General features: G+C 42.1%; 1 protein-coding gene across 3 annotated transcripts in view; it reads left to right on the top strand.

The window, feature by feature from the left end:
- Positions 1–1,405: 1,405 nt before the first annotated feature.
- The window catches only part of Pc (pyruvate carboxylase), a 105,222-nt gene continuing 84,795 nt past the window's right edge, over positions 1,406–21,832 (top strand). Inside the window, exons 1-2 of one of the 3 annotated variants that reach the window (XM_034496970.2) lie at positions 1,406–1,539; positions 6,857–6,893. In XM_034496970.2, the coding sequence (XP_034352861.1) occupies positions 6,891–6,893 (3 nt within the window). In that variant the 5' untranslated portion in view covers positions 1,406–1,539; positions 6,857–6,890. Of the gene's footprint in view, positions 1,540–1,580; positions 1,754–6,856; positions 6,894–21,832 lie in introns of those variants that run through there. The other 2 variants (XM_034496971.2, XM_076915234.1) reach the window with 2 other exon arrangements.

Here is a 21,832-nt window from a genome sequence, read left to right on the forward strand (position 1 = left end):
GAGTTCCAGGCCAGGCAAAAAATACATAGGAAGACTTTGTCGTTTCAAACAAGCAAAATCCAACCAACCAACCAAAAAACAAAACAAAAACAAAAACAAAAACAAAAACAAAACCCAAACCCACACTTCCTGCCCCTCCAGCCTTAGAACAGCCAAATGCTGAGATTAAAGTTTTGTGGCATTATGCCTGGCATTTTTTTGTCGTTGTTAGGCATATGAAGTCTTTGATGCAATGGCTGACGTTAGGTCTTGCTCATCACTCTTCCTAGCACGACACCAAACACATACTTAGTTTTTAAAAGTAATATATGAATCTGAAAATTGGAATTTAAATCCATATTCTCCTAATAAATAGTTGTATTGGTTCCATGCAAGGTAGGGGTTCTGACAGATAAAGGGAGGACCAGAAGGTTGGAATTGCCATTTTTTTTTCTTTTAAAAAAGAGAAGCCACACTACAGAGGCCCACCTTGAACTTGAAATTCTCCTGCCTCAGTCTTCTAAGTAAAGTACTGGTATTACATACCTGTGCCACTTTGTGCAGCAGCCCAGTGGCAAGCTCTACACAGTAGAGTCGGAGTTAGTAAGCAATTATTGTTTAACGCAATGTTCTCTTAATTCCTGATTGTCCTGTCCGAAATGGTCTATTTTTCCGCTTGGCCTGATCAATGATGATGGACTGTATTTTTTTACTGCCTGTTCTCCTATTACTGGAAGGCAGGGCTCTGGAGTTGCTTTGGTGACTTTCGTTAGCTAAATCGAACCTTCTAGAAAGAAAACCTTTAAGATTCTGAGCGGCCAGGCTTTGCCGATCGGAAAACTGAGCTCAGAGACGTGAAGCTGATGCTCCAAGGTCACACAGAGGCGGGCTCCTGACCACCACCCCCATTCACGCAGGTTCTAAATGACGCGGACACACAACCCCAGGTGGTACCGACGTTCTCTGCTTCCTCCTGCTCTTAGCTAATGCTTCTCCTGCGACCTCTTCTATATCTGCTAAGAGCAAGTGCCTCTGGCAGCACTGCTACAACCCCCGTGTATCTGTTATGGTTGCGGTTTTAAGAGACACGTGCTACCCGATTGAATGAATTGCACGTCCCCACCCCCGCCGACAGCCAATCAGGATGAGCTCCCAGACGGACCACTTCCGCCTATTGCGGGCCCTGGCAGTGCTAGACGGCCCACGTGAGGCTTACAAGAAAAGGGAGTAGGCGGTGGCGCGTAGGGGGTGGGCTCTTCCCGCCTCTTCACCAATCAGAAGGTCCTCTGGGGACGCGAGGGGCGGAGCCGACGTGAGGCGCCAAGGCTTAAACGCGAGGGGTAGGTGGGTGCAGGGAGGAGTCCTGAAAGGGGGAGCGGTGAATGATAGTGCTATTCATCCAATCTTTGGAGGGGTTGGGCTGTCTCAACCAATGGAAAGTCTTATGGGCGGAGCCAGTGCTGCAGCAAGTTTGGTTGCGCGGAGACCGCAGCTGTTCCCTGTCAGTGGAGGCAGGGGCAGTCAGAGGCGGCGGCCACGGATTGAGGCGGCTGGGTGGAGGTGAGTGTCCGCGGCGATCTACATCTTACTCTTCCTGCTGAAGATCGCTGTGGGTGGAAGTGCACCGGCACCGGAGCCGGGGACGCTTATGTAAGGGTTGCGCGCGCCAAGGCGACGTGGGTTCCGCGAGTGTCCGCTAGAGGAGACGGCTGCCGGCGTTGCACGACGCGGCGCGACAGGACGTGCACAATCCCTCCCCCTCCTCAGGCATCGGGTAGGCACGGACCCGCCTCCTCCTTTGCTCCGGGCTCCCTGGAGCCCCTGGCTGCCGGAGCATCCTCCGGGCGCAGGCAACTCGTCCCGCCCCTTTGGCGGCCCACATTGGCCTCAATCCCGCTCTCGGGGGCCCATTTTCCAGATAGAGAAACTGACACTTCAAGCCCTAAAGTGTTTCGCGCCAGATTCCCATGAGAGCTCGAATTCTAATCTGTCGGAATGGGGCGCTCTAGTAACCCCCATCATACTGAAATGAAATCCATGCCAGGAGCGTAAAGAGAGACTTTTTCTTGTTCCTGATGTTTACACCACGTCTACGGGGGAAACTCCTTGGAACCCCTGGGTTCCACTTTGGTTCAGGTGTAGAAGGAATTCTGAGGCTCCCGAGATTAAGTGATCCATCCGCCCAAAGCCCCTCAGGTGTGCCCGGGCATAGCCCGTTATTTCTACAGTTTATAAGAGTTTATGAAGTGCGTTCGGGAAGTGCCTCTGGCTTTGAGGACTCGTGCTTACAGGTTCCTCCCAGAGTGACTTGCCCTGTGTACTTTAAGGGATTTGTTTTACCTTTGCAGGGCTTTTTGTTCATTTCACAAGTTTTGGAATCAAGCAACATTTCTAGGTCTCTGGCAGCTTTGAAATTCCTAAAAATCTGAAGGTCTCTTAATTTTATGAAAGAGGTTATCCAGGCTAATAACTCCCATTCTCCATCTGAGAAAGCTGAAGCTCAAAGAGCCAACTAGATAGACTCAGTCCCTAGATCATGGAGAGAACCCTGAGTCTTTGTCCAGTGCCTTCCCTGTTGCTCTGTCACCCACTGCCTCCAGCAATCCTGGCTGTAGCCTCCTGCTTGTCACCCTTTCCCTGTATATGATGCAAATGCTCATGTTGGGGGTGGACATGCTGAGCCTTCTTCCTGCTTGCAGCTAAAACCTGTTTGCCTATTCTTCCCTGTTAACTCTCAAACTCTTTTCATTTTTGGAGACAGGATCTTGCAGTGTAGCCCAGGCTGGCTTTGAACTCATGATCCCCCTTTTCCCCTGCTTGTTCCCCTCAAGTGCTGGGGTTACGACCACATGCTAACAGTTACATGACAACAGTCCCTAAGTCTTTATTTATTTTATTGATTTTTGGGTTTTCTAGACAGGTTTTTTTCTGTGTAGCCATGACTGTCCTAGAACTTACTCTCAAACTCAGATCCATTTGCCTCTGTCTCCTGAGTGCTAGGATTAAAGGCACTTGACACCCAATCCCAATGGCTACATACTACAAAATACTCCTGCACCTAGGGCTCTGGGAATATTGTAGAAGAGGGGATGGAAAGATTTTAAGAGCCAGAGGATCAGAGAGTTTGCTACAAGATTGTGTCTCCTCCTAATAATTAACGTCAGAAGCTATACCTGTAAAATCTCACCAACATGGGTGTCTAAATATGATTTGATCAAGGATGATACCAATGGACATATTAAAGGAAATGGGGGTAGTGGGTAGGCTCCAACCCTGTACAAAGAGTTATAGGCAACTCAGGAAAGCTGGGAGTAGGAGAAGTAGTCTTCCCCAGGCACGAACACACCAATTGGTTTTTCAGTGCCAAATGACCAGCCCTGAAAACATATATACAAGTAACATAATATGGATGGAGTAAGTTATATTTAGGAATATCTATCTATCTATCTATCTATCTATCTATCTAGTAACAGTCAATGAAGAAAGAGGCCTTGAATCTGAAGAAGAGTGGGGAAGGGCGTATGAGAAGGTTTGGAGGGAGGAAATGGAAGGGAGAAATGTAATTATAATCTCCGAGAATTTAAAAACAAAAACAAAAAAAAACGTTGCTTTTCCAGGAAGAAAAAAAGAAGACATGTGCCACCGTGCAGAATTTTTTGTTTGTTTGTTTTAAATTTTGTCTTTTTTATGTATCTGAGTATACCGTCATAGTCCTCAGGGCATCGGATCCTATTACAGATGGGATGATTGTGAGTCACCATGTGGATACTGGGAATTGAACTCAGGACCTCTGGAAGAGCAGTCAGTGCTCTTGACTGCTGAGTCATCTCTCCAGCCCCCAGAGGTTTTTTTGTTTTGTTTTGTTTGTTTGTTTGTTTGTTTAAAGATGTATTTATATGAGTACATTATAGCTGTCTTCAGTCACACTAGAAGAGGGCATCAGATCTTATTACAGATAGTTGTGAGCCACCACATGGCTGCTGGGAATTGAACTCAGGATCTCTGGAAGAACAGTCAGTGCTCTTAACTGCTGAGCCATCTCTCCAGCCCATTTTTTAAACACAGAGTTTTTATGTAACTGAGGCTGACCTTGAACTCTCCTCATCCTCCTGCCTCTACTTCCCAATTTCTGGTATGGGTTCACACCCAGTTCCTTCTTGCTTTTCTCTTGCAGTATCCCAAATGCTGTGCTGGGTGCATGTCCTCCCAAATTCTACATTATCATCATTTGCGTCCCTAACACTGTCATGGGAACAAGACACTGCTTAGTAAATGTTTTGGATAAAGTCGAAAAGCTCAGGGTGGAAACCAATTAGGCTAGTAGGGCAGAAGCTGGGGAAGACAGAGGTCAGTTTGGGGCAATGGCTGTGCTCAGAATCACTAGGAGGAGGTCAGTACATTTGGGAGGGAAGCTCATCTTTCTGGAACACTTTTCTGTCGGAGCCAGATGCCTCATTCAGGTCACTGTATTTCTAGAAAATTCTTGTGGGCCTTCTCTTTTGTTGCCTCTGGTAGAGTGTTGCTTCTTTTGAATGAGCCCCTACTTTTTGTGTTCTAGAAGTACCTGGCTGCTCCTACGTTAGTATTGAGCTGTGTGGTGAGGTAGAACTAGTGTCTGAGACTGAAGTACTGGCTGCTCCTGAGGGTTAGAGACAGTTGTGTAGAGAAAGTGCCCCCAGGCTGATTTCTTGTCCAGAGGCATCCTATGCAGAGCTTGTACTGCTCATTCACTGAGACCTCACCTGAGCCTGTGGCTACCTGCCATGAAGGAGGACCTGAAAGTGGAAGATGGGAAATTGGCAAAGAGAATAAACTATTCACTTATTGAATGGGAAGTTTGCCTCAGCTGGCTTTCCAAGTGGCTGAACATAATGGCCTGTGCTTGCAGTCCCAGCTCTCAGGAGGTGAGGCAGGAGGGTTGAAAATCTGTGGCCAGCCTGAGTCATATCGTGAGTTCCAGGCCATCTTCAACTATACAGTGAGACTCTGTTTCCTTCTTACACTGCTCAACAAGACAAGACTTTAATGTTGTCTTACCCTTGACCTCTTGAACTCAAGGTCACTTCTTTAGCTGCCTTTGAGACTATTCACTTTTCCTCAAGCTGCTTTTTAGCGTCTGTCCTCTGCTTCTTATTTCTAGTGACCTTGTTTTCTTCAGGTCCTTTCTTCTTGTTCTGTCAAAATTTAAACTATTCTTCAAAACTAGTGGCTTTCCTGAGTTAAACTTGCCAATCTATTCAGTTGGCTATGGCTCTCTATTTTAATATGATGATAATTTTAAAAGCCAACATGTGTGTATTTGTGTGTACATGAGTGTGTTCATATGTATGTGTGTGCTGCCACTCTGTGATAGGGACTTTGCATACAAAGAGGTGACACAATTCATTCAAAGTCATACACGTAGAAATGGCATGACTGGAATTAGCCCTGGGTTCAGGTCCTGGTAGCTGCTTCTCATGTTTCATCCCATATTTGTCTTCTAATGTTGGTTAGTAACAGTTTATTGGCACTTTTTGGGCAGAGCCTGTGCCTTTGGCATGGATCTCTATGCAAGGCAAAATACTCAGTGTTTTATTGAATTAAATGCTCTAAACATTCTGTTTCATTTTGACATAATCTATCATGACAACTGATTTTCTGTAGACAAGTGAGCTTGCTGGTCTGTCTCCCACTTTGCTGTTTATTGACCAGTGGCCTGAGCAGCCCACAAGTGGGCTTTAGAAAAGAAGTAGTCTACAGAATATTCAAAGTAGCTATCCCTTCCCTGTGTGTTCCTGGGATGGGGGTGCTTTAATGTTAAGGTGTGCTCTTAAGTATGGCAAGGAGGGGCCTCAGCAAGAGAGGATAAGGGGTGGGGGTGTGAATAGAGGATGCATGGTAGGTCACGTAGGCCTGTGCTTCATTAGTGTCAAGTTGCACAGTGAGATAGGCCAGCATCTGAGAATCAGGAGTGCAGGTAGCTCTTGAGGATTGGATGCAGCTGCCTGGAGAAAGTACATCTGGAGCTGGATGGAGGAGAGAGGAAAGAAAGAAAAAGCACTTTGGAGGAAACAACTTTGTGAGTTTTGTTTTCATAGTGGTTCCAGACGAGTGTTTTACTTCAACAGTTATTGCATGTTGGCCCTCAGAGCATGCCTGCTTCCTTTTTTAGTGCTGGGGACTGGTTGAGCATAGAGTCCCATCGATACTAGGCAAGTGCTGTATCACTGAGCTACATTCCAGCCTTGTATGTATGTATGTATATATATATATATATATATATATATATATATATATATATATATATATGTTTGAATTGTGTATGTGCTTAGTGCTCATGTAGCCCAGAAGGTGTCATATCCCCTGGAACTGGAGTTACAGAAGGTTTTGAGCAGTCATGTGTTTGTGGGAAGTGTACCTGGGCCCTCTGCAAGAACAAGTGCCTTTTAAAAAACAACAACAACAACAACAACAACAACAACAACAACAACACAACAAAAACCATTGAGCCATGTTTCCAGCCCCCTTTTACTTTTTTATTTGGAGACAGAGGCTTTGAATTTGTGATTCTTCTACTCCCTGTGCAGGCGTATATGTAACTCTTAACTACTTGGGAGTCTGAGGCAGAAAGATCACAGATTCCAAGCCTCTGTCTTCTTTTTTTTTTTTTTTTTTTTTTTTTTTTTTTTTTTATCAGTTATTGTTATTACCCCACATTTTGTAGATGCCTGAGTGTCAGAGCAGTAAGATGTGGGGTGCGGGCAGCAGGGGCATTGGTGACCCTTACAGAACAAGCAGTTCTGTGCACTCCCAATGTTCCTGAAATTCCTAGGTTCTCTGGGGAGTGTCTGGAGAAATGAGGATAACAACTTTTTTCTTTTTTTCCCTTTTACTTCAGCTAACATCTGCCTACTGGAGAGCTGACAGCACCGATGGTGAGTTCTGAGCCTGAGCCCAGGCCTGTCATTAGGCTGCATGGGAGCTTCTTAAGATACTGTAGTCCTAACATTCAGTCAGTACAAAAGGGAACACTCTTGGCTTTTGGAAAATCTCCACTTCTGATCTCTGCATTTTTCTGGGTTTTCACAGGAAGGTGACATCTGGTTCCTTGCAAGCTCCAGTTGGCAGCTGGCCAGCTGCAGCAGGAGGCCCTTTTTCTGAAGGGTGTGGCTTGGGAAGCTAGGCAGGGGATAGTGGTGCTGACCTACAGGAAGCATCCCTTCTGTGCAGCCTTTGAGAAGACCCTATATTCCAAGACAGGCATTTGGCAGTGGCATTCAGCTGTTAAGAGCACTGACTGCTGACTGAGCCTGGAGATGGTCAGTTGTGACATGAGAGGAGGCTGTGTCATTTAGTTGTAAAAAACATTTGATGCATTTCTCTGATGTCTAGCAGTCACAGGACAAGGGGTAAAAGCAGAATTGTCTCCTTTTTTGCCTATCTAGCATTCAGCAGCATTGTCCTCTAAAACTTGCCGTTTTTGTTTGTTTGTTTTTGAGACAGGGTTTCTCTGTGTAGTCCTGGCTTTCCCAGAACTGGCTCTGAAGACCAGGCTGGCCTTGAACTCAGAATTTCTCCTATCTCTGCCTCCTGAGTAAAAACATGTAGCACCATGCCCAGTAAACCTGTCACTCTTAAAAACTTTTCCCTTAGGGCTTCTCTAGGTTGTAGGTCACTGGGAGATCCATGTGCATCGGCTCAGCCTGAGTTCTAAAGCACTAGTTTGGGCCCCACGTCTCTCTCCAATTGTCCCCCTCTGGCTTGTAAGAAGAGATACTCTTTCCTTCTCTCTGAGCTGCTCTCCCTGTTTCACAGCTAGGGACCCTGGGACTTTGTTGTTCAACTTTCTCCAGAGCTCATGTTTATTGTGGGGTAGAGATTTCTTTGTACAGGGATTTTTCTTGGTTTTCTACTCATTGTACAAAGAATTTTCTCAGGATGCCCTCTTGACCCATGAGTTCTCTCTCTGTCTCTTAGCTGCTGACCCATTTCTCTAGTCTAGAGTTGGTCACTTTTGAGATCTTCCGAGTTCCTCTTGTCCTAGGCCTTGAGTCAGTAGTAGTAGGTGTTTTTAACTCCACCACACAGTTTCCTTACGAAGCCCATGAAGAAAAAGCTGTTGGATACGGTTTGGAACTGGTCTGTTCTGTTGGTGTGTGCTACTCTATCATGTTTTCCACCACTTACTTCTGTTTTTTGGCTCTGTATACTAATTATTCACATGGGCCAAGGTATGGAAGAGAATGAAGCCCAGAGAAGGTTCATGAGCAGACTCCAGGATGCTAATGCTGTTGTTTTTTTTAAGGCTGTCACCTTTTACAGATGACAAATCTATCAGTTAGAAGAGAAAGTTAGTCGCCAAGAAGGCACTACTCCCAGTTGGTCCTTTGCTTTGTCAAAGCTTGTTCTGCTCATCAGTTCCCAGAGCCCTGATATTTCCCCAGAGCTTTTCTTAGTTACAGTAACCAAGACTCTGTCGTCTTAGCTGGGCCCTTCCTGCTCTGTACCTTTCTCCTGGGCATCTCAGAGGGAAGTGAGTGTCCGCTGTTGTTATTAAGTTTCCCACCGGAAGACATAACCCAGGTTCCCAACCCATTTCAGCCTGCAGCTTGCATGCTACTTCTTGTCTTAGTTTGTTATCAGGACTCAGGGCTGGGCCTGGGATGTGCCAAGGCTACTGGAAATACCTTGCTCTAGCTATGTGAGTATGGGCTAGGCCAGACTCCTGTGGCAGCTCCTCTTCTGACCGACATGCAATATGACATCCCAAGCTGAGGTTGCAGGGAAAATTCCATGAGCTGGCTATGCTGAGTCATGCTTAAGTCTCCTTTCTTCTGTCTGTCAGCAGTCAGTCCAGGGCCTGTCACAGTTCACTGTAAGACTGTCTTATATCTGTACTTGCTCTACATTTCTGAGTGTTTTTCCCACTGACATGCTATTCGTTGATAAGAAATTTATTAATAAAAAAGAAATTTATTAATAATAAATCATTAAAGTATTCATATTTATTTTGAGAGACATTCCTTTCATGCATAAGAGAACTGAGATTCTGGAAGTCTCAGTGACTGGGTATGTTTCCATGAAGGGTGAGTAGCATGTTTGGGTGAGGTTTTGGGTGCCACACCCCAGCCTGACGCATGGAGCTTTGAGAAATGCCAGATCATTCATAGTGATTTTGAAAAGTTTGTTTGTTTGTTTGTTTGAGACATGGTTTTGCTGTGTAGACTTGGTTGGCCTCAAACTCACAGAGATCTGCCTGCCTCTACTTTCTGAGTACTGATATTAAAAAGGCAGGCACCACCATGCCAAACTGAAATGTGTGAGTTTTGAGTTATTAAAATTGAAAATCAAGAGACAGGCAGTGGTGTCACATGCCTTTAGTCCCAGAACTTGAGAGGCAGAGGCAGGTGGATTTCTGAGTTTGAGGCCAGCCTGGTCTACAGAGTGAGTTCCAGGACAGCCAGGGCTATACAGAGAAACCCTGTCTTGAAAAACTAAAAATAAATAAATAAAAAATTGAAAATTAAAATATCTAGTTCTTTTAAGGATTTTTTAAGTTTAATTCTCTAAGTGTAAACACTGAAACTTTTCATTCTATTTATGATTTTAGAAAAAATTAACAATCACTTTGAAAGGCCTTTTGATTAATGTTGGTCTCCTTTGAATAATTCATTAAACTTATTTGAAAGTTTTAAATTGAATTTATAAATTACAGTCACCTTCCCTTAATTATTTTATTATTTCAACTGATTGCCTGATTTAAAAAATCCCTTAATATTATAATTACTCTTATAAATCTAATAAAGTATGCCTTCATATCTAAAAATTGAATTTCTACTGGTTTGTATGTATGTATATGCATGCATGCACATACGTGTGTGTGCGTAAATGCTGGTCAAGCACTGTACAAATTGAGCTGCAGCCAGCCCCTTGCCTATGTTCAAGGTGGGGTTTTTGTTTGTTTGCTTTAATGGATAGTTTTCCTTTGCCTAGGAGTGGAGTGGTTGGATCACAGGTAGCTGTTAAACACTTCCAAAGTGGTTATTATGTTTTATATTTCTATCAGTAATAGAGAATTCTAGTCACTTTCTATCCTCTCCACCATTAGAAATCATCAGTCTTTTTAATTCAAAAATTTCAAATTTAAAATGTACACCATGGCATTTCATTGTGGCTTCAACTTAGATTTCCCTAATGACTATCATGATGTGGAATGTTTTTTCATGTGTTTGCGTGCTCTGGGATCAGTCTTTTTCTCTTTAAGACAGTGTCTCATTATATAGCTTAGGTTATGCAGCCCAGGCTGATTTTGAACTTGTGATCTTCCTGCCTTTGCCTCCAAGTGCTAGACTTACAAGCATGTTCCACCATGCCTGTCCAAAATCCCTTAAAGCATATAAAGTACCAGCTAATGTGCAGATGTAGTGAGATGCCAGGGATGAGCTCCAGGGCCACGTGCAGCTAGACATGTGCTCTACTATTGGGCTACATCCCAAGCTCAACAGGACAGACTTCTTTCTTGCTTTTCTTCTTTACTATTTTGTTTTTTGTTTTTTCAAGACAGGGTTTCTCTGTGTAGCCCCAGCTGTCCTGGAACTTGCTCTGTAGATGAGGCTGGCCTCGAACTTAGATATCCACCTGCTTCTGCTTCCCGAGTGCTGGAACTAAAGGCGTGTATCACCACTGCCCAGCAAGATTTCTAACACAAAATTACTAATACTATGGCTTTAACTCTGCACATATGCACTTCATTTTACATCTTTCTGGAATTCAGAAGCTCCTGAATAAGGAAATGATTATGAGACTGATATTACTTTCTTAAGACACTTTTGGTATTTCCCCTGAAACTGGATATTTTCCTCATAATTTAGGGACCTTTGGCCCAGATGAAATTAGGTCTTAACTTTTGACTATGCCTATGAAGCAGATCCAAGATTCACTGTCATTTTGCTTCTAAATAGGGTGGTCTCACAGCCCTTGGTCTCTGCTTAAATCTACTGCTTAGTTCTCTCTCCTGTAACTCCAGTTCTCTGCCAGATGCTGAAACCATGAACTGGATTTGATTTATATACTTCTGGCTTTATTCCCTACAACATAGGTAGAACTTAAATACAAACTAAGTAGAGCTTGGGTTCTGTGTAGCTGTTAAGATTTTGTTTGACCAAATTGCAAAATTCATGTCAGTGACTCAGCAGGGCTAGAATTTGGGTCTTTGTCTTCCAAGTCTAGGCCTGGCATTCCACTCACTATTTCATACTTTTTTTTTTTCAAAAGTAAAAAACGTGTGGAATGTAAGAATTACTTTTTCTTCCGTCAGGCTTACTTACCAAGAAATCTTGCAACTGGAATTGGTGCTGCCTGCAGTACTTCCTCTGATAGATAACCTGGCCTCTCCCTGACCTCCTAGTAGAGTCCAGTCTTTTTGAAGAGACCACTGCCATTAAATCTCATTAGAGATTGTATCTGAGATGGTGAATAGATGTGGGATTCTTGTCTTGGTTCTTGGGTTGGTCCCAGGAAAATTGTGAGGGTAGAGGGTAAACTTCCTGAGAATTATTTCTGCAGTTGTATCTCTCTTAATGTCTGGTGCTTATGTGACCTCATGTGAATAAGTATGAAGATCTACTGAGTTCTCAAGAAAAAGACCTTTAAGTTGGAGAGAAATTGGCAGGATTACATTATAGATTATTCCTCAGCAGGATTCCCCCATCAGAATTGTTTTGAATGTTTTTAAAGAAATATCTATGTATGGGTGGTATTTTGCCTGCCTCTCTTTGTTTATGTACCACTTATATTCCTGATGCCTGAGGAGCTTCCAACTTTCTGACTTGGGTCCTAGGCATACACACACATACATACATGCAGGCAAAACATTCATACATATAAAGTAAGCCTTTAAAAATCATTGTCAAGTGACATTTGGCCTGTTTTCCTTGTAAGAATTTTATGTTTTTTTTTTTTTTTTTTTTTTTTTTTTTTTTTTTTTTGCTATCCAACATTTTGGATTTGAGTATTTTCAGTTATTTGTGGTTAACCTGTTTCCAGATAATTTATGTTATAAATTACTCACTGTTCTAAGTAGTCTGATAAAATCTCTTGGGTGTCCTGCTCCTTACTGCCTAGGATACAAATTATCCTTTTGCTCAGTAAATCCATACTATTTAGGAAACCCAGCTGTCAGCTGCTTCATGGCCATCTTGGTTGTCAATCAACTGTGCTGGAGGCTTGAGCAAATGATCTGTCCTTGCGTAGAAGCCTTGCATTACCCACTATGCCTATGCTGTCTTTCTTCATCTCATCATGTAGACATGGTGTGATCTCACATTAGCACAGGAAAAGTTAGAACAAGCCAGGTGTGATAGTTTACACTTTTAATCCAAGCTCTTGAGAGGCATATGGTTGCTAAGAATGTCTGTAACTCCAGTTCCTGAGCATCTGAAGCCCTCTTATGGCGGGCGCTGAGGGCACTGTGCATACATGGTTGCATGCGTGTGCGGGGGGGGGGGGGGAGGTGCACACATATGCACAGGCACACACACAAATACATGCAAATTATCCATATTCATAAAAAGCAGAACAAAAACAAAACCTGTGAAACCAATCAAACAAAAAAGTTGAGTACTGTAGCCAATCTTTTGTTACTTTGTGGGCTTCCTGGGGAATCCTTTTTTCCCCACCTGTCTCCACCCTTTTTCTTTCACCCTCTCAACCCCCTAATAATAGATAAGGAGAGAAAAAGGGATAGAAGGAAAGGAAAGAGCTCTTTGAATAAAGTCAGGGTTAAGAAAGGGGGTGACATTATTGTTAGGCTACTTCCTGCCGATTGGGGGCTTCAGTTTCCTTGGGGCGAGTCTGATCTTCCCTGTCAGGATATCTAATTTCTTCTTTTTCTTGTTTCTTCTTTTCCCCTGACTGTTTAACAAACTTCAACCGACAGCAACCAACAACCAACAACCCAACATGCCTCTCAGGGCCCTAACATTTGTATACTCTCTGAAAAGTCTCCAGAATTCCAAAAGTTACACAATCACAGAAACTGTTTAAAGTTGGCAAAATCATGCCACCACCAAAGCAAGAGATAAATCATAAGTCAGCTACGATGGACAGTCTGAAGCAGCCCCACATCCCCACACCTGGGATTAAAACAAAAACATATTCCTATAATAGTTCTGTGGTTTTGTTTTTTTTTTTTTTTTGTTTTGTTTTGTTTTTGTTTTTCGAGACAGGGTTTCTCTGTGTAGTCCTGGCTGTCCTGGAACTCACTCTGTGGACCAGGCTGGCCTTGAACTCAAAAATCCACCTGCCTCTGCCTCCCAAGTGCTGGGATTAAAGGCGTGCACCACCACTGCCCGCTATGTTTTTTAAAGAAGCCAAAATTCTAAAATTGTCACTGCATGTCTCCCGCCCTTCTGTTTTAAGCCTTTAATTGTGCTGAGTGTAGTGGAAAATTATAAACAGAGACATTTTCAATGAAATAAATGCTTTCTGGGTGATTGGCCAAGGTTTTCAGGTGATCTCTCTCACTCAGTTCTAATCTTTATTGGTTTTAATGATAGCCATAGCTCTTTATTTCTTTTAGAAATGTAAACAAATTTTTGTCCCCAACACAAAACTTTTGCAAGCTTCCATTCTGATGTTAACCATTCTGATGATGTTAACACATCCATATAGTATATAGCCTGATTTAATTCATGTCTTAGCTGACAAGAAGCAAACAGTTTATACTTTTTGTTGCAGTCTCAAGCCAGCCAGGCCCCCAGGGCTGTTTTCTGATGGTAAGAAATTGCCTTGGATCTCTCTCTTTAACTTACACTCATGGTTCAGTGGCAATCCTTGCCACATTGCCTAAAACCCCTGGAAGCCTAGGCCTTCTTTCTGGTTTATATTTAGGAAAATCATTGTCCTTAGAGATACCTTGTTTACTTTTCTGGAGCAAAGTACCATATTTCCTGAAGTTAACACACCAGGCATTTTGAGATCTGAGACCTTCAGCAGCTTGGTCACTGTATCTTTGCAAATGACTGTATTTCCCACAATTGAAGCACTGGGCATTTTGATATTGGAGATCTCTAGCCATAGCTTGATGCATGGTACATGTTAGAACTGATATCGAGCATACTCCTTATCCACTTGTCCACAGGCAGTGCCCACACCTTTAATGGTCTAATATTTTTTTTTATGTTCAGTATTCAAATTTTCAAATGCCAAGGTCTCAATCAGCATTTGCCTTGCTTCAAGGTCTGATATGGCTTTGTTCACAGCTGAGACTAATCTGTGTAAAGTCAGTGAAGGCTTCTCAATCTTTGTAGATGAGGTGAACTTTTTCTGGGTTCCTCAACTTTGTCCTGAGCTCTTAAAGCCACTAAGTGACATTGTTCTATAGTAATATCATCAAACTGAACCTGTTCTTGTATATCAGAGTACTACCCTTTGCCTAGCAACTAACTGCTCTTTGACTGTATTCATTCTCCTTGCTCTATTTCACTGCTAAATATTCACAGTCTCTTCCCTCTGAAATGTTACCCACTGCAACTGTGGACCAGCCTCTAGTACAGCTGTCACCGATCCCTTCCAGTCTTGGGGAATAATTCTATTTTGAGTGGCCCAGTTATTTAGAATTTGTTTCACATAGGCTTGTGCTTCCCATATGAGACCACAGCCTGTTTAAAGCACCTTAGATCTGTCATTTCTATAGGACGCCATCCTACCTCATCATAACCCTGTTCCACACCATCAGCAGGCATGTGCTGTAGACTACTGGGAAGCTGATGGTGATCATCTCTTTACCCCAGGCTGCCCCTCCTCCCACTCTGGCAGTGCACTTGATTTGAAATTAACTCTTTCTTTCAAAATGGACTGTTTCATCATCCTGTTCTCCTGCCTTTTCAGCTTTTCCTTGAGCAGACCTTCCTCTGGCACAGTTTCTTTCCTTCTTTCCTCCTGTGGGAAACTCCTGGTCTTTTGCTCAGTTACTGGGACTGAGCCTTTTTCTTCTCTCTTTTTGCAATGCTCCTCGCTTCCCAAAGGCTTCCACCTCCACCCACAAGTTTTCCAGTTGCACAGCCATTCTCCCATACTTTTTTGAAACTATTTATAAGAAGAGGAGGAGGAAGGGGGAAAAGGAAGAGAAGGAGGAAGATCCCAGAAAATCCCCTCTGGGAGCAGAGCCATGGGGAGATATCCCAGCAGTAGCAGCCACAATAAATTTTTTGTTGGCTTCTTAGGGGAAAAAAAAAGCCATTTTCTCCATGACATTTGAAACCAAATTTCCCATTCTGACTAGCCCCATGTCTAGGTGCCACTTGAAGCCTGGTCTTTTGGCTACTCTGTGGGTTCATCTTTCTTTCATCCTTCTCCACCCTTTTTTTTTTTTCACCCTTTTGACCCTCTAACACTAGATAGGAGAGAAAAAAAGGATAGAGAGGAAAGTAAAGAGGTCTCTGAATAAAGTCAGGGGGCAGAAATGGAGTGATATTATCGATAGGTTACTTCCTGGTGATTGGAAGGTTTGAGTTCTTTGGGGCAAGTTTGATCTTCACTGTCAGGATATCTAATTTGTTCCTATTCTTGTATCTTCTTTGCTCATTACTACTTAACAAACCAATACCAACAAAACCCCAAAACAGCCAACAACCTGCCACATCCCTTAGGGCCCTAGCATTTATATACCCTCTGAAAAGTCCCCAGAATTCCAAAGTCACATAATTGTAGAACATATCTGCTGCTGGCAAAATCAGGCCTCTGGCAGAGCACGAGGCAAATCATAGGCAGCTGCTGTGGACAGTCTGAAGCAGCTCCATATCCCACACCTGGGATTAAAACCAAAATATATTCTTATAATATTACTGTGTTTTTTAAAAGAAACCAAAATTCCAAAATTGTTGCTACAGAGCACAGTGTAAGTTATAGAGATTCATATTGTTTTCATAGCAGTGTATTGTTCTAACTTCTATTTTAATAATTATTACTTTTAACTTTTTATAATACTTAACCTATAAGTTAAACTTTATTATAGGTAATGGTATATGGGGAAAAACAGTTCACATAGGGTTCAGTATTCAATCATGTCCTAGACATCTTGAAATGTATTTCCATGGACAAGGAGGACATAGACATGGACAATAGTGTTAGGGATCAACGTCACTGTGTGTCTGCAGGAATTTTAAATGTAGTCTCAATGTACCCATGATTCCATGCTCCTCCTTTGATTGATGTAGGGATACTGTGATAAAGTATATGAGTGAGAGTGTGGGAGGCACCAGGCATGGTGGCGCTTGCTTTAATCCCAGCACATGGTGGGCAGAGGCATAGACAGATTGGTCTTTCTCTAAGTTTGAGACTAGCTTGTTTATGTAGTGAGTTCCTGGCCAGACAAAACTACATAGTGAAACTCTGTCTTTTTTTAAAAGATTTATTTTTTATTTTATGTATATGAGTACACTATAGCTGTCTTCAGACACCCAGAAGAGGGCATTGGATCCCATTACAGATGGTTGCGAGCCACCATGTGGTTGCTGGGAATTGAACTCAGGTCCTCTGGAAGATCAGGCAGTGCTCTTGACAGCCTGAGACTGTCTTATAACAACAATGACAATGACAACAGTAACAACAAAATATGTGTGTGGCAGGAGAAGGTGGGGGGTACAGGGGTATGCAGCTTGAGAGATGGCTCTATAGTTAAGAGCACTTGCTACTCTTGCAGAGACTTGCCTATATTGGTTCATAAGTGCCTGTAACTCTAATTCCAAAGAGTCTCATGTCCTCTTTTGTCCTGCCTCAAGCACTGTAAACACAGTGTACATAGAGACAAGCAGATGCACATGCATGCCAATAAATGTTGAAGTTTGGTCTTTTGCTGTGTATTGTAATGCTAAAATACTAACACTCCCACCCCCCACAAGGCCTGGTTATCCCCAGAGATGAGAGAATCCTCATGTAGCCCCAAGTGACACTATGTAACCTTGTCCCCCAAGTTATTCCTGTTTGGCAAATAAAGATGCCAACAGCTTATAGTTAGGCAGGACACAGGCTTGGGGTCTGAGGAGAGACCATGAGGAGAGAGGAAGGAGAAAGAACTCGAGAAGAGAAGATTCCATGGGTTAGGTGAGTCATGAAAATATGGCCATGAGGGCTAGCCATTTGGAGTTAAGAGCTGCCCAGACAGAACATGACAAATTATAATTTGGGGTTGTTGACGGGGAAGTAGATTCTGTAGCTTAGAGAGTAGATACATGCTCAGCTTTAGTGCTGATTAAGGATTATTATCAATATAAAAGGTTGTGTGTCTTTTATTTGGGAACCAAATGATTAAAGGCAGGGTAGAAACCCCAATATCAGATTAAATATCTATTACAACAAATAATTTTTTTCAAAAAGCATGTGAGAATACAGTTGGTCTTCCATATTTTGGGTCCCACATCTGTGGATTCGGACAAGTTCTTTTCCTTGTCATTATTCTCTAAGCAATAGAGTATGGCAGCTGTTTTCATGGCATTGATGTTGCTGTAGGCATTATAAGTAATGTAGACGTGAAGGCTACAAGAGGATGTGTGGGGGCTGCATGCACATATGCCATTTTATATAAGGAATTTGAGCATCTGCAGAGCTTGACATTTAAGATGAGACCTGGAACAAATTCCTCTTCATATACCTAGGAGTGACTGTCATTGAGTGACAGCAATCTAATTTGAGAAGTACAACTTGAAAGTATAGTGTATCAAACAAGTATGTGAAGGTATTCAAATGACTGTTCTTACAGCAGAAATTGGGAAGTCACCAAAATGTCCATCAGAAGATGGTTGTTCTATATGTAGTCTGTTTGGGGTCACGTGATACAGCCTTTAAAAATATCTCTTGTACCCTAATCAGACAGTCACTCAGACAGTTTTATTACCACAGAACAAGACCTATGAAAATTTCATATAAAATAGGCTGTAAAATAAAATCTATAACATCTCTATTTTGTTTATATTAGAATCCTGTACTAAATGTTTTTCTAGATGCTAGAAATATAACCTTGCACTTCAATTTTTTTCTTTCCAGTGTGTTTTAGTTTAGTTTAGCTTTGGCTTTGAGGTAATGGCCTTGACCTCAGGACCTGTGTATGTTAAGCAAGCTAAGCAAGCATTTCACTATTGAGTTATGCCCCTAGCCCCCATTTTAATATTTGAATAATCTACTCAAAGAAGTTTTTATTTTTAAATAGAGAAAAATAAAAACTTATTTGAGTTTCTCTCTTTCTCTCTCTTTCTCTTTCTTTTTTTAAAAAGAGGGTTTCTCTACATAGTGCTAGCTGTCCTGGAACTCACTATGTAGACCACTCTGTCCTTGAAATCACAGAGATCCACCTGCCTCAGCCTTTCAAGCACTGAGATTAAAGGTATGCATCGCTATGCCAGACTGAGAAGAATATTACTTTGTAATAGTACTTGGAGTTTAGGATCAAGTACAAAGTTCTTAACTATTAGCGTTTTGCTGGCTTAACCTGTTTTCTTTTAAAGTTTATTTTGGAGCCTGACAACCCTTTTTCTAAATGTCACATAAGGTACTGATCTCTGAGGAATAGCAGAGTAAGAATGGTAAATTTGGTCAAAATCTTTCTTTTCAGAACTCTGGAAATTAACCAGAAGTGTCAATAATTGATTATATATATTTTTTTTTTTTGGGGGGGGGGTGGTTTTGAGACAGGGTTTCTCTGTATAGCCTTGGCTGTCCTGAAACTCACTCTGTAGACCAGGCTGGCCTCGAACTCAGAAATCCGCCTGCCTCTGCCTCCCAAGTGCTGGGATTAAAGGCGTGCGCCACCACTGTCCAGCATAATTGAGATATATTTATCCAAGAAAAATGACTGAAACATAAATTCCTGTTTCAACAAAAAATTATAAGTCATACACAAAAGAAAAACTCATCAGTAGAAACTATTCCCAAAGAAGCCCAGATAGTAGATTCTCTAAAACAGTGGTTCTCAACCTGCCTAATGCTGTGACCTTTTAAACAGTTCCCTGTGTTGTAGTGACCCCCAACCACAAAACTATTTCATTGCTACTTCATAATTTTGGTACTGTTATGAATCATAATGTAAATGTCTGATATGCAGGTTATCTGATGAGACCCACCTAGACAAAGGCTTAAGTGTTCCATTGTTTTTTCTTTTTTTTTTTTTTAAGGTTGATTTACTATGTATACAATATTCTCCCTGCATATATGCCTGCAAACCAGAAGAGGGTACCAGAACTCATTATAGCTGGTTGTGAGCCACCATGCAGTTGCTGGAGATTGAACTCAAGGATCTCTGGAAGAGCAGCCAGTGCTCTTAACCTCTGAGTCATCTCTCCAGCCCCTTAAGCATTCCATTTTAAATAAATCTAAAGAACTAAAGGAAAATATGAAAAGCAAAAAACAAAACCAACCCCTGAAAAGAGATCATCAGCATATGTTAGACAGAACAAAAGAGAACCACACAGATGCTCTGGAGCTGAAGCTGTCACTAGGGGAGTGAACGGCAGAGCAGGGAGATGCAAGAACCAGCAAACTTGAGAACAGGCAAGTGGAGCACCTCCCACATGAGAATCAGAAAGAAGAATGAATGGGAAGGAGCAAGATCTCAGAGAGAAGCAGAAATCAAGTGAATCAACACACATGGTGGGGATTCTAGTCTAGAAAGAAAAGAGATGGTCAGACTCTTTGAAAAAATAATAGCTAGAGACTTTCCAAACTTGATGGAAAATGATCGAAACGTATAAGTAACTCAGTGAACTACAAGTAGGATCAATTCAGAGAACCACTCAGGTACGCCATAGTTAAAACTGTGAGATAAAACGTGCTAACCCAACATGAACAAGGGTCCGCCAATAAGTTCAATTGCTCTGTCTCCCCATAAGCCAAGGTGGCTAGAAGGTAAACATAAGTGCCTCATGAGGAACAACTTTCAGCTGTGGTTACCTCATTGCTTGAGTTGTAGATGGACTGGACCTCCCATCTTTAGTAATGATTTGTTAGTTAATATTCTGAAGAACAACTGGTCAAACTCTGTTACATTTTTTGTGGTGCTGGGACTTGAACCCAAGACCCTGTGTATGCCAGGCAAACTTTTTAGCATAGAGCTAAATTTCTAGCCTTCTTTTTATGTTGTTGTTTTTAGGCAGGGTCTCATGTAACTTGGGCTGGCCTCCAACTCAGTATGTATAGCCTAGTATGACCTCAAGATTTTTTTTGCTTATATTTTTTAATGTAGATGAATGTTTTGCCAGCATATGTTTGCAAATCTTGTATATGCACTGCTCATGGAAGCCAGAAAAGGACATCACAACACCTGAAACTGGCATTACAAATGGTTTCAAACTGCCATATAGGTTCTGGGAACTGAATCCTGAATCCTTTGCAAGTGCATGACATATTCTTAACTTTTGAGTCTCTGTATCCTACCTTCTACCACCTAAGTGCTGGATTACAGGTGTTCACTACTACGCCTAGTACCCCCTTTCACTTTTGATTTTGAGACAGGAGATTTTGCTAATTGCTAGACTCATCTTAAATTCACCATATATAGCCCCACAGACCCTGAACTTGTGAACCTCTTGCTTCAGCCTTCAGACTAGCTGGGATTACAGTGATGTACTGCCAGGCCTGGCTAGCAATTCATTCTTTACTCAAGAAAAAGGAGACCAGATTAAGAATTCAACAATGGCAGGATCTCCCTATCCGCCATCTAGGTTCAACCACATATAGGGATTTGATCATAACCTGAGCTCGAACACGCCCATGGAACTGGCTTTTCCTGTGTTGGTATTATTTTCTTTCTCTGTGTGTGATTTTATAGTTAATATTGTTTCATGGAGCAGATCTCACTGGCCCTGGTGGATGCTGTAGTTCCTGTAGTTGTTGAACGACCTCAGGTTCAGAGAGATTAAATGACTCAGCTTTATTAGGAAGAAGTTTTCAAGGGACAAAATTACAGCAGTTATCTTAAGACTCCTAAATGGCTTCATTTTTGATTCAGGAACCAGGCCAAACTTCATTCTACAAAATAAAATAAATGTTCCAATGGCCCAGACTTGAGAAATTGGTTTTATAGATAGAAAAATGGCTGAAGACAGAAGAAACAAAAACCAAAAGGCAAATTGGTCATTTCAGTTTTTTATTTCCTGAGGTAGGGCCTTGGGGACAGAACAATAGAAAAATAAATGATCAGTTACCATTAGATTCCTGAAGTTGAAGGCAGAGGGTGCCTCATTATCATACCAGCTGAAGCTGGTCTGTTTGCAGAATTTGGCTGTTAGCTTTCTAATCCTGATAGTCAGGTTCAAGGCTTAGTTTTAGCTTAATGGAACCTCAGCATGAGTGATTTCATTTTCATTGTTAGTCAATAGTCTTTTGGAACTCAGTTCTGGAGCTTAGTTCAAAGCAGTGGTCTCCTGTAAATTTTATTTAACATGCTAGAGCCAAATTTCTTTTTTCTTGAGACAGTGTCTTGGCTGGCCTCCAATTTGCCATGTGATTGAGGATGACCTCACTTCCTGATCCCCTTACCTCAGCCTTCTATTTTCTGGGAATATAGACATGGTCTGCCGTACTTGGTTAGCAGTCTTGATTTGTTATTGTTTTTCAAGACAGGGTTTCTCCGTGTAGTCCTGGCTGTCCTAGAATTTCTCTCTGTAGACCAGGCTGGCCTATTTAAATTAGAGTAGATACTTTATTAGGAGACATCTGTGGCTATAGAAGAACTGTATGAAGATGGGAACTTATTTAAAAGAAAAATAGCAAATGGTTTAATGTTACCATTGTCTTTTCAACACAGTCCTGATATTTTACATAGGATTCTTAAAATATGTTACATGTTTATAGGGACATTGAGGTCATCCTCACGGGATTGTTG

Source organism: Arvicanthis niloticus, chromosome 1 (genome assembly GCF_011762505.2).
Source record: "Arvicanthis niloticus isolate mArvNil1 chromosome 1, mArvNil1.pat.X, whole genome shotgun sequence".
NCBI lineage: Eukaryota > Metazoa > Chordata > Mammalia > Rodentia > Muridae > Arvicanthis > Arvicanthis niloticus.